This window comes from Rutidosis leptorrhynchoides, chromosome 6 (genome assembly GCF_046630445.1).
Source record: "Rutidosis leptorrhynchoides isolate AG116_Rl617_1_P2 chromosome 6, CSIRO_AGI_Rlap_v1, whole genome shotgun sequence".
NCBI classification, from domain to species: Eukaryota; Viridiplantae; Streptophyta; class Magnoliopsida; order Asterales; family Asteraceae; genus Rutidosis; species Rutidosis leptorrhynchoides.
The window spans coordinates 189398636-189412252 of NC_092338.1; the positions used below are offsets into that span (position 1 = coordinate 189398636).

Below are 13617 nucleotides of genomic sequence, written 5' to 3' on the forward strand. Positions count from 1 at the left end.
ATTATCAGCATACGAGAGATTATGCCATGCTAAAGTCTCAATATCCTTTAAATAGGTATGTAATTTATATAACAAAGACAACTGTAAGTAGTCATTTGTTTTATCGTTTATTAGTTTCTTTCATACGTCTTTTAGATCTACAAATTATAAGTCTATCTAACGTGTTTGACTATAAAAATGATGCTATACAGTTTTGACTGACAAAATAGGCTTTATACCAAACTTTACATACTTTAGCTGTTTAATCAGTGACAACAAATTGAATTTTTAAAATTTTTTTCGCGGGCCGAATGGAATACTCTATTCATGGATTCTCAATTCTGATATGCATCCAGTACACCTGTGTTTGTCATGACTCGAAAACACCAGCTGTTTCTACTTTATTGATCTTAAGAGCACTTTATATGTATTCAATTGAATCAATCAGTTTATCTTTTTTTTTACATTTTGCTCACCAAATAAATTTTTAGCTGTACAAATTTTGGTAGTAAGGTTTTATCATTTTATTTATATTAACCATTTTTTAGGCACTTTGGGCGGGTCAGCCAGTACGATACGTGTTTAAAGGTTCTGGGCTGCTGGGCAGCAATCTTCGCTATTGCATTAATAATAGATACAATACAAATCACTAATAATCATAGTCAAATTATACCATTAAAAAAAATTACTTTCAGCCAAGTATGGTGAAAAAATGTGTTGTTCTATAAGCAACATGAACTAATGCAATCCAGAAATAAAAATTTCATAGTGAAATAAAAAAAAAAAAAAAAACCTTAAAAAACCAATAATAAGTATTCGCGATACACACAAGAATTATCTAATTATAACGCATTTCAATTTTATTGATATTCTGAAGTGGATAAACATTTTAAATTTAACTGTCTATGCTTAGCAATCCACAAAAATAGTAACTACAAATTAACCCAATTTAATAAGACTACCAGGCCCATTTATTAAGTATTTGCCAACCTTTCGAAGCCCTAAAGCCCATCATACCACTTCTTGGTAATTGAAGGACTGGTCAATGCTCTGTGTATATTACTTTGAGATTTTGGAGTTCACCGCCTTTCAAACACATCAACTTCATTACCCTGTAAGTCAATCTAATTATTTTATAATCCTTTATAATTTATGCTTTATATATTCGTTAGCACCTGCATTAAAGAACCCCTAATTTTATTGATGATACTGTTATACAATCGAATGAAGTTACTCTATCAGAACCCCTAATTTTATTCTTTGCCGCCTTCAAAATATATGTACAACTTTTAGTACGAATACAAGTACATAAATTTTTCGGAAAAGTACCCGTCCAACGGACGGGATCAAAAATCTAGTAAATAATATAAATAAAAATATTTATTGATTAAATTGACAAAGAAAATTTATGAAAAATTCACTTGTACCAGAGGGATTATGTTATCTTACATTACGTGTTACGTGTATTGCCAATAGGGTTGCATCATTTTTACGGGAGAATTAGTATATATATAAATAAATATATAAATATAAATAAGCGTATTGAATATTGATATAAGGCTAATGTTTAGTAACAAACTTGGGCTTAAACCATTTCTTTTAGGCCAATTATATTAAGGCCAACGAAATAAGTCCAATGTTTACACTCGGAAGATTACCTTTCTACACTCCATTTTTCCCCCGCAGAATCTATCATTGCCCTTCCCGCCAGAATCACACAGTCGAATTAGGGCAAAATATTTCACCCCTCTCATTTATTCATCCATCTTCAATCAAACGTTATTTCCCCAATCGATCATACGAAAATGGACATCAGTGACGAGCTTAGGGCTTCCAACAAAAAAGCTTTCAGTGATCTTTTCGAAACTAATGTAAATCACTTTAACCTAATTTTCATATATATATATATATATATATATATATATATATATATATATATATATATATATATATATATATATATATATATATATCTATATATATATTGATATTTATTTTCATCAATATATATTTACAAATAGGTGTTTCTGTTAACAGGATAGTTTAGATGAAGATATCCGGAAAATGATCTTCGAAAATCGCCACCGGTTGATTTTTCGACTGTCTCACCTATTTCAACGAGGAGCTGAGGATTTGGCGCGAAGGTAATATACTTGCACATATATACGTATATTAAGTTGAAGATGAAATTATGAAGTTTGTAAGTATTATGATTTTATTTGTTGTGAACGTGATATAAATATTAGTGTTTTTGTAATTTAGGCTGTTACGAAACCCTAGCTAATATATACAGTAGTTAGCGGATTTTGTAACAGAGAGAACACGGAGTATTAACCCTAAGTTTTTGAAAGAAGTGGAGCAAGTGTTGATTGGATTTGATGGCCAGTTTGTTTCGAGGAATGTTACTCCTAGAGATCTGCTATCTGAGTTTATTGGTTCCATGGTTAAAGTTGAGGGTATTATTACGAAATATAAGTTTTCAGTGATATGGTTGTCGTAGTTAAAGCTTTCTATCTGTGTTTGAAGTATTGTCGCTTACGATATGATCTCTACCACGTTGCTCTATTTTGCCCACACTGTGTAATAAGTAGGTTATTCCATAGAGACATAATTCTTTTCATTGTCATCTCATATCGTATTTATAAAACCTTTCAGGTCTACGTGATGACATTATTGTGTGATTCATGACTTACTATAGCTTGCATCAATCTTGTTGTATGTTAACACATAGTTCACCATTTTCTTTAGGCTCTCTTGTAAGGCCAAAGGTTGTCAAAAGTGTTCATTATTGTCCTTCAACTAAGCAGTTTACAGCTCGTGAGTATCGGGATATTACCTCTACAATGGGTTTGCCAACAGGTTCCGTGTATCCAACTCGGGTAATAGCAAAATCTTTATGACATGTCACATATCACTGTCATCATAACACATAAGTATCTCATTTTTGTTATATGATGCAGGATGCCAATGGTAATTTGTTAGTAACTGAGTATGGGCTTTGCCATTACAAAGACCATCAAACACTATCAATGCAAGAAGTGCCCGAGAAATCTGCTCCCGGTCAACTACCAAGAACCGTTGATGTCATTGCAGAAGATGATCTCGTGGACTCATGCAAACCTGGAGACCGTGTTGCAATTGTTGGAATATACAAAGCTATTCCAGGCAAAAGTCAAGGCAGTGTGAATGGAGTATTCAGGTTAATTTAACTCAACTATATCTTGTGTCACTTGTATCATTTGAAAAATGGAATATAAACCGTTTTATTATCACATGCAGGACCGTGCTTATAGCAAACAATGTTTTTATGCTGAATAAAGAGGCAACTGCTCCAGTTTATGGTGATGAAGACATCCCAAATATTAAGAAGATAGCTCAGAGGGAAGATATATTTGATCTGCTTTCTAGATCTGTTGCACCTTCTATTTATGGACATTCATGGATTAAGAAAGCAGTTATTTTATTGTTGCTTGGTGGAGCAGAGAAGAACTTGAAAAATGGGACTCACCTAAGAGGGTAAGGTGTCCTTTTTCTTTCAAGAAAGCAATTGCTGCATGAATTAATTCTCTATTTTATTTAAGTTATGGCAAATTAACTATCATGCAAATAATCAGTTTTATGATAATGATGTTTGCAGTGACATCAACATGATGATGGTTGGGGATCCTTCTGTTGCCAAGTCACAGCTTCTTAGGGCTATTATGAATATTGCGCCTTTGGCAATATCAACCACTGGTCGAGGTTCTTCTGGGGTGGGGTTGACAGCTGCTGTTACATCTGATCAAGAAACAGGTGAGAGCTTTTTTTTTAAACGATATAAAACTGAATTATATTACCTTTTTGTTACAAAACAATAAATACTGAAACTTTATAGGGGAAAGAAGACTGGAAGCTGGTGCAATGGTTCTTGCAGACATGGGTGTGATCTGCATTGATGAGTTTGACAAGATGAATGATCAAGATCGTGTAGCAATACATGAAGTTATGGAACAGCAGACTGTAACAATTGCAAAAGCTGGTATCCATGCATCGTTGAATGCTCGATGCAGTGTTGTAGCAGCTGCTAATCCCATTTATGGAACGGTAACTAGTTCAAAGCCGTTTGTTAATCTCGTATATAATTATTATTATTCTGTGAGCTATGTTCAAGTTTATGCATGTTGATTAATCGATGCAGTATGATCGCTCAATTACTCCAACAAAAAATATTGGACTTCCTGATTCTTTGCTGTCCCGATTTGATTTGCTTTTCATTGTGTTGGACCAAATGGATCCTGTTATAGATAGACGCATCTCTGATCATGTTTTGCGTATGCACCGATTTCGCTCAGCTGCAGATGGAGGTAGGGTCATGTGTGTTACAAGATTTTACCTATTTATATCATGTATGGGTGCACACGACTACACGAGCCAAGCCGAGCTCGAGCTCGGCTCATCAAATTGGAAGAGCACGAGTTGAGCTGGTCTCTTTTCGAGCATAGTAGCTCAAATCGTTTAATATGATGCAATCTCGAGCTAGTTTAAAACTCGACTCGTTTATTATATAAAATTACATCCTTTATTATTATTAAATATTATAGTTACAAATTATATTATTATATAAATGTTTTTTAACATATATAAATGAAAGACTTGTATAGGCTCGCGAGCTTGTCAGAGCTCAATATATAAAGTTGAGCTCGTTTATCAAACAAGCTCCAAAATATGTTTAACCTCTGCATCGAGGTTGTTAAGCTCAATTGGAATTGAGCTTTTAATGAGTAGAACTCGAGTAGCTCGGCTCATTTACACACATAATATCATATTCAAAATTGTTTGACATCAAGTAACATGTTTCTATAGGTGAGGATTCAATGATGTATGGAAGGGAGGATGAAGCTGACAATAATGCTTCTATTTTTGTTGAGTATAATCGGACGCTACATGGTGATAAAAGAACAAGAAGTAGGCGGCCTCACGTTGAAGCATTGAAAATCAAGTTTCTCAAGAAGTACATATATTATGCAAAGCACAGGTGTATTACGCCTGATCTTACTGATGAGGTATCACTTTTCTTGAACATTTGTATTTCTGTACTCAAACGTGGTACATTTTCATTGATAGGTAGATCATGTGGGATGGGTAATGGGCTAGATTGGTCAACTTTTACAGTGAGTTGAACTGGCTTAGGTTGTCAACTATTAATCCATTTGGGCCATTGATTTCATTTCCCCTGTTTTCAGCATTTTGTTCTATTTGACACACGTGACCCATTTGATATTAGACATGACCGTCTTTAATATTAGTAGATGGTTTGAGCTTAGCCATACTTGACGAAAAGTGTAGATTGGCAATGATGAAATTTTCTTGTTCAGGCATCTGAGTATATTGCAACTGCATATGCAGAGCTTCGAAACACAAGTGGCAGTACCAGGGTTTGTATTTAACACTCAGCTACATGTTTTACTTATATGTATAAATATAAATATGTTACTTCCTTCATCTCAATTTGGATTCATTAATTTTGTAGACAGGAGGAACCCTCCCAATAACTGCAAGAACCCTGGAGACTATTATTAGGCTCTCTACAGCACATGCTAAACTCAAATTGAGCAAACAGGTACCTTAATCTTCTCTTTCATCAATTATATGACTTTGGTTTCTTAAAGTTTACATGATGTGGGTCCCTTTTTTGTGTTGTAGGTTCTGAAATCTGATGTAGAAGCTGCCTTGAAAGTTCTCAACTTTGCCATTTACCATCAAGAGTTGACTGACATGGAAGAGCGTGAGCAACAACATGAGAGGGAGCTAGAAAGAAAACGCAAATCTGACCAATGATGGAGATAGCAATGGTGTCAGAAATACAAGGTGAGTGGGTCATTAGATGTGGGTGGAAAATATACGGGTCGGTTACTAGATAGACATTATTTTTCTAATTCACTCGGTTACTAGATTGGAACATTGAAAATTATTTATTCATATGCTTTTTTATTTGTTTTGTTCTGTCATCAAATTACATACAAATTAAATTTATGCTGCTTTTTCCTTTTCAGGGCTGCAACTGTAACTGAAACTCAAACTCAAACTGAAGCAATGGAAGTGGATGAGCCTTCAGTGACACAAACTACTTCATCTGAGAGGTTTGATTATATTTGTTTAAAGAATTAAACCCAGTGTAGCATAGTCATATACTCGTACGTAGTACTACTTACTGTTACCATGAACAATTAAGATTTTTTCGTAATGTATCTTTATCCTTTTCATCATGTAGGGTTGCTGCATTTAGGTCTGCGTTTGAGCAGCATCGACATGAGCAACGATTTGAACAAATAACTATAGCCGAAATTGAGCAGGTGGTTAACGCAAGGGCAGCAGTACCATACCAGAGGCCTGAGATTATGACTCTCTTAGAGGTATGTAATATTGCTCGGTCATTTAGCTAATTATCTCAATTGTTTTTATATTATTCTTATTATATTATCATTACTTTTTAACTTTTATGTGTGTTTTGAAGTGTCAATTAATTAATCTAAAAACATATGGTTCCTTTGTTCAGAGCTGGCGGGATGAAGGGAGTGTTATGATTGTTGATGATGTGGTTTATCCCACTTACTGAAGAAATCAGGCTGATGTTATTCTTATCATTCATGAATACCATATTGTCTTAAAAGTGTTGCAACTTTTTAACCTGCATCCTATGTGAAATTAACATCTAGAACTTGTTATTATTCAGATACTTATTACCTATTTTAGTTGATAGTTAATATGCAAACCCTTTTATAGTTGGTTAATGTTTTTATTTGTTATTACTATCATTGTTTTTATTTTTATATTATTTGGCAAATATGATTAGTATTTATATAAATATTGGTATAAAAAACTTCTAAATATTATTGCATGTTTTATAGAGTCTTGGTAGCTAGGGAAAACAAAGTGCCTTTGATGTTATTGCAACCGCAATACTGATGATGGATATTTTTATTATAATTTCTGCTAAGGGTACGAACAATCCATCAAAGTACTCTAGACAACATAATAACAAATTATTCATCATCTCAAGTTAAATGGAACTTTAGCCGCATACAGAGATAAACTCAATCTAGAAATACATCAAAGTCATACAAAGATCATAGGTTATTGATAAAAGATGCTAGAAAAAGATGCAAAGCTTTAGAAGAGGTAAGCCACCAAAGACACAATGACTGCAAGACGAGCAGGTACTTGCAACGCCACTCCAGCACTCTCCATTGATGGCGCTGGTGCCACCCCAATCTCTTGAGCCATTGTTCCGGAACTAGTGAAATTCATCAAAACTACCATCATGACGGCTAGAGCAGTGGCGAACTTCAAACTTCCCATTTTGGTGATGGTTATATTTGTATATATCTTGTATGTCAATAAAGATTGATTTATTAGTAGCTTATGTGAGTAGGGGCAGTGGGATTAATGGCTTTTATAGCTGCTGTTTAGTGGGATTATTAGTAAAAGAATCTAACAGCTAATCACAAGTAAAAAATTACTTTTAAGATAAAGGTATAATCATTTGACAGAAAGTGGGCATTAAGCAAACTCTTAAAATATACCAACCCAATCTGGCTTCTGGCCATTGTCTGTTACTTTTAGCCTGGGGAAGTTTATAGGTCTTGTTACCATACTCTGTAAGTGACTGATTTTCATCTATTTGCAAATTTATAATTTAGTTCTGACTCGGTTCAAATGAACTGGATTTGTAGAATCATATTTTATATAGAGCTGTCAACTATCATATACTCCGTATAAAATTTTCTAACAACAGAAATACATAAATTATGCTACAGTTGTGACTTTTTTAATCTTAACTGTTTTGTAGTTGTAGATTTTTGAGTTCATCACTTTAACAATATAAGCGAAGGATAATTAGTTCTTTATACTTGGGTTAAATTTTAGCTATGGTTACAATATACTCGCCAATCAACCCCCATTAGTTAATCATGGTTTACACTTTAGATTGCATAATCCTATTTTTGTATCTTGCAAAACAATGTTGAAAATATCAATTCCCCAAAAGTGTACACCTTAATTTGATGTCTTACACTTCATATGTGACTAATTTCCTCTCTTTTTTAACTTCAGTTAGATTGTTTTGAAACTTTACCATCAATTGCTTTGGAATACTTGTCCTTGGTCTCATGAACTACTTACAACTTGCTACAATACATTTTTCTTACATTGTTGAAATTTGGTATTAATAATCATGGATTATTTTTATATGGATGATGAAATGATTCATTATTTGTGACCTTTAGTGACATACACAGCTAGACATAGCTTAGTAACAGTCAGTCACACATTAGTGACACAAACCTTTGTGACTAAAGAGTTTCAACTGTTAATTCTGTTCAAATTTGTGCTGCCAAATTATTCTTGTTACACTTTCTTTTCTTCTAAATTTATTTTATTGGCCATTCTTGGTTTTCAGAAACAAGTGTATGATAGCTTGGTTGAATTTTATTAGTCAAAACCATATATAGTACCTCCTCCATTCTAGATGACAAATATTTTCTTTCCAAGGTCATTAATTCAGTAGCGGTTATTCGTTAAATCTTTCATATAAAATCATTTGAATTTTTTCCTGAAAGTTTCATACTAATGAGATAAATGCATAATATGACTTAGTAATACTAGTGTACCACTATTTCCTGTAACTGAGCTGTTGTTTGTACGCATAGTAAGGGTTATCCCCTATTTGTTAGCTAGTTAGGTATTCTTGTAAATATTCTATATAATCAATATACAGAACACCAAAAGGTGCATCGTGTTTTCACCATTCTCATATGGTATCAGCCTAAAAACAATCCTGGTTTCCTTTCTTCTTCTTCTTCACTCATGGCTGGCGAATCATCCACCACCGATACCGATTCACCCCTACCCCTAAACACTGTTCTGCACATGCTGAACATTAAACTTTCTTCCACCAATTACCTTCTTTGGCATAAGCAGATGCTTCCTCTTCCTGAATACCAAAAACTAACCGGTTATGTGACCGGAACCATTCCCAAACCGGCGGCAACAATCACCTCCGATGATACTGTTACTGCCAATCCAGCCTACTCGTCTTGGGTTGCTGCCGATCAACGGGCCCTAATTCTTCTTCAGTCTTCGTTATCCGAAGAAGCTATGGCAGAAACCCTAGGTCATAACACATCCCATGAAGTCTGGGCGGCGCTCGAGCGCAGCTATCGCCATGATTCGGTTGAACGGGTTCACACACTTCGTGACTCTCTGCGCCATCTCAAAAAGGGCTCCTCCTCCGTTGTTGAATTCTCAAAGAAATTTAAAGGTATATGTGATCAGTTACAAGCAATCGGGAATACAGTGTCCGAAGACGATAAGTTTCATTGGTTTTTGTGTGGACTTGGTTCTAACTTCGAAACCTTCTCGACCACACAAAGGCTACAGCCAACTCGATCATCGTTTCGTAACCTTTTATCTCAGGCAGAAAGCCATGAGATGTTCCTTCAATCGGTTACCGAATCCACTGCTACTCCGGTTGCTTTTAACACTACCACCACACATGCTTCTTTTTCATCCAATTATCGTGGTCGTGGTAGGAATAACTATCGTGGATCATCTCAACGCGGTCGAGGTCGTAGCAATCGTTGCCCGCCTACCTGTCAACTATGTCGCAAAGAAGGTCACTATGCTTCACAATGTCCGGACTTGCACAAGTTTTCTCGCGGGTCTCCCTCAATTGATGCTAATCTTGCTGAGGCGTTTCAAACTCAATGCAACACCTCCGATTGGTATGTTGACACGGGTGCGTCCGCACATATGACTCCATCTTCTGCCACTCTTGATACTACTACTGCATATTCCGATAATGAGTGTATTACTTTTGCTAATGGTGCACATTCATCTATTTCTCATATTGGTAAAACTGATTTATTGCCACATGTTTCCCTTTTTGATGTTCTTGTTGTACCCGACATCAAGAAAAATTTATTATCTGTTAGCAAACTTACAATGGACAATCATGTTGATGTATTATTTTATTATCCTTTGTTCTTCATTCAGACTCGCAACACCAAGGAAACACTAGCACAAAGAAGATGTAGGAATGGTCTATACATACTTGAGAAAGGACAACATGCTTTCTTGGCCAAACTCTCATCTACACGCCTTAAAGCATCTTTTGAAGTATGGCATAGTCGATTGAGACACGTTTCACATGATGTTATTTCCTTTTTAAATAAGATGGGTTGTGTAAATGTCACCTCTGTATTACCAACTCCACGTTTATGTTCACCTTGTCAGTTAGCTAAAAGCAAACGATTGTCTTTTGATTTAAATTTCAAACGTTCTTTGCATATTTTGGATTTAATTCATTGTGATTTATGGGGTCCTTCTCCTATTATCTCTGTTGATGGTTAACGTTATTACGTCATATTTATTGATGATCATTCTAGATTCACTTGGTTTTACCCTATGAAGGCAAAATCTGAATTTTATACAATTTTTGTTTCCTTCGTTGCTCTTGTTCAAACTCAATTTTCAGATAAAATCAAGACATTTCAATCTGATGGCGGAAGTGAGTTTATCAATCAGCAGGTCCGTACGTTCCTGTCTCAAAATGGAACACATCATCAAATCTCATGTCCGTATACGCCGCAACAAAATGGACGTGCCGAGCGAAAACATTGTCATATCACTGAAACGGGTTTAGCCATTATGTTCAATTCGAACATCCCATCGGCATACTGGACACACGCATTCAGTACTGTTGTCCATATCATTAACCGGCTACCCACGAAACTACTGCACAATAAGTCTCCATATGAGCTTGTTTATTCTCGGCCACCATCATATGGCAATTTTCGGGTGTTTGGTTGCTGCGTTTACCCGTATCTTCGTAATTATTCGAGTGATAAACTTTCTCCACGAAGCACTCCCTGCGTCTTTATTGGCTACAGTTCTCAATATAAGGGATATAAATGCCTCGACTTGGCTACACATCGCATTTACATCACTCGACATGCCCAATTTGATGAGACCCTTTTTCCATGTAAAGGGTCTTCTACATCATCTTCAACTAATATGCCTCTGCTATCTACCTACTGTGACGATTCTCAACTCCTAGTTAATGACCCGTTACAGTCCACTCCACCTTCACAAAACACTCCGTCACCTGTTGTTTCCTCCCCATGTAATTTGTGTGATGATTCACCACAGTCAATGTTCGATCAGCCGTCACCATCTCCATCTGCAGACCCTTCACCCCCTTCGACTCCACAAGCAGCAACATCGGCATCTACATCAACACACCCCATGATAACTCGCTCTGAAGTCGGTACTTTCAAACCTCGTCACATCGCTGATCTTACTCACGTGTCCAGATCACCGCTTCATCATGCATTATTTTCTGCCACCGAGCCGAAAGGATTCAAAACAGCAGCCAAAGATCCCCACTGGTTTGCAGCTATGTGTCATGAAATGCAGGCTCTAAAATCAAATAACACGTGGGAGTTAGTACCGAGACCGCAACACACCAACGTGGTTGGTTCAAAATGGGTATTTACCACCAAATTTTTAGCAGATGGTACCATTGATCGCCTTAAAGCTCGGCTCGTTGCTCAGGGTTTTACTCAAGTACCGAGCATCGATTTCTCGGCCACCTTCAGTCCCGTAGTAAAAGCATCTACGGTGCGTGTTATACTTTCACTTTCGGTACTCCATAAGTGGCCACTACATCAACTCGACGTAAAAAATGCCTTCTTAAATGGACACCTTACGGACGTTGTCTACATGGAACAACCTCCGGGTTTTGTGGATTCCCGTCTTCCAAATCATGTGTGCCGGTTAAAGAAGGCCTTATACGGTCTTAAACAAGCACCCCGTGCTTAGTTTCAGCGACTAAGCTCCTTTTTGGTCAGTCTTGGATTCTCGTGTAGCCGTGCCGACACTTCTTTGTTCGGTTATAAAAAGGACTCCTTTGTTATCTATCTTCTATTAGTTTATGTCGATGATGTTATTCTCACCGGTAACAATCCCTCCGTTATTCGCTATTTTATCTCTCGCTTACACAATGAATTCCACATTACAGACCCTGGCAAGTTGAATTACTTTCTAGGTCTTGAAATTACTTACCACGATTCGGGGCTGTTTCTATGTCAATCGAAATACGCACATGATATACTAGCTCGAGCAGGATTATTGGAGGCGAAACCTGCTTCAACACCATTATCTACGGCTACCTATTTCACACGAGAAGGCAAGCCATATCATGATCCGACTGAATATCGATCTTTAGTGGGTGCTCTACAATACCTTACCATCACTCGTCCCGACATATCTTACGCCGTTAATCAAGTGAGCCAATTTCTTCAGGCTCCTACTCACGATCACTTTCAAGGAGTAAAACGAATAATTCGCTATATTAAAGGGACCTTATCTTATGGCCTCTCCTTTTCTCATGCTAATGCTCCTAATATTCTCGGTTACTCTGACGCGGATTGGGCTCGGTGCATTGAAACCCGACGGTCAACTTATGGCTACTCAGTTTTTCTAGGTGGCAATCTAGTCTCTTGGAGTGCTAAGAAGCAACCAACTGTTTCTCGTTCTAGCTGTGAGTCTGAATACCGAGCAATGGCTAATACTGCTTCCGAAATCATGTGGCTTACTCACTTGCTTCGCGAATTACATGTCTTGCCTGCTGGTCGTCCTACGCTTTTATGTGACAATCGCAGTGCACTTTTCCTGAGTCAGAACCCAGTATCTCATAAACGAGCTAAACACATCGATATCGACTATCATTTTGTCCGTGAATTGGTACTTTCAGGGAAGCTGGTCACAAAATATGTCTCGACTCATCAACAACTAGCTGACATTTTTACGAAGAATCTTCTGCGACCACTGTTTGAAGAATTTCGTTACAAGCTTCGTGTTCGACCTCCTCCGACTCGCTTGAGGGGGGGGGGGGGGGGGGGGTAATGAGATAAATACATAATATGACTTAGTAATACTAGTGTACCACTATTTCCTGTAACTGAGGTGTTGTTTGTACGCATAGCAAGGGTTATCCCCTATTTGTTAGCTAGTTAGGTATTCTTGTAAATCTTCTATATAATCAATATACAGAACACCAAAAGGTGCATCGTGTTTTCACCATTCTCATACATACTTCATCCAAAAAGTTAGTTTACTCTAGCCTATGAACTATATACAACACTGGCTGCTATAAAAAGGTACTGTAAAATATAAGCTAGGTTGGTTTAATGTACTGGCCATGATTTATTGTGATCAGGTTTGACACTGTCCGGTAAAACCTCTCTATAGGGTCAATATATACCACAATTATTGGTGTTCAATTGTTTTGAAGAAAATCATGTCATTCTTAAGGATCGAACCTATGACCGTTCTCTATCCCATGACACAAAGTACATGGAGAAACCGTTGGACTATGCCCGCAAGTTCTTTAAGTACATTTAATTACATATTAGTATTTGACTAGATATAATTTCATGTTATTGTAAAGATTACTAATTAAAAAATATTATATGACTTTTTAACATGCGAAAAATTCAAGTTCAATTTTGAAATATTCTCATTAAACATGTCAACTTCGGCCCCTTTTATTAAATTGTTCAAGCTCCGTCACTGTTTGACAGCATGCATGATAAGCTC

General features: G+C 36.5%; 1 protein-coding gene across 1 annotated transcript; it reads left to right on the plus strand.

Annotated features, from left to right (window-relative positions):
- Window positions 1-1078: 1078 nt before the first annotated feature.
- On the plus strand, window positions 1079-6698 carry LOC139853316 (DNA replication licensing factor MCM3-like). The gene is given in 17 exon segments (XM_071842689.1): window positions 1079-1093; window positions 1666-1850; window positions 2017-2123; window positions 2242-2450; window positions 2728-2858; window positions 2940-3178; window positions 3259-3495; window positions 3617-3771; window positions 3854-4062; window positions 4157-4322; window positions 4822-5021; window positions 5334-5393; window positions 5489-5578; window positions 5662-5792; window positions 6021-6098; window positions 6230-6371; window positions 6515-6698. Coding segments are annotated over 16 exon segments (2280 nt in total). The 5' UTR covers window positions 1079-1093; window positions 1666-1784; the 3' UTR covers window positions 6575-6698.
- Window positions 6699-13617: the final 6919 nt, after the last annotated feature.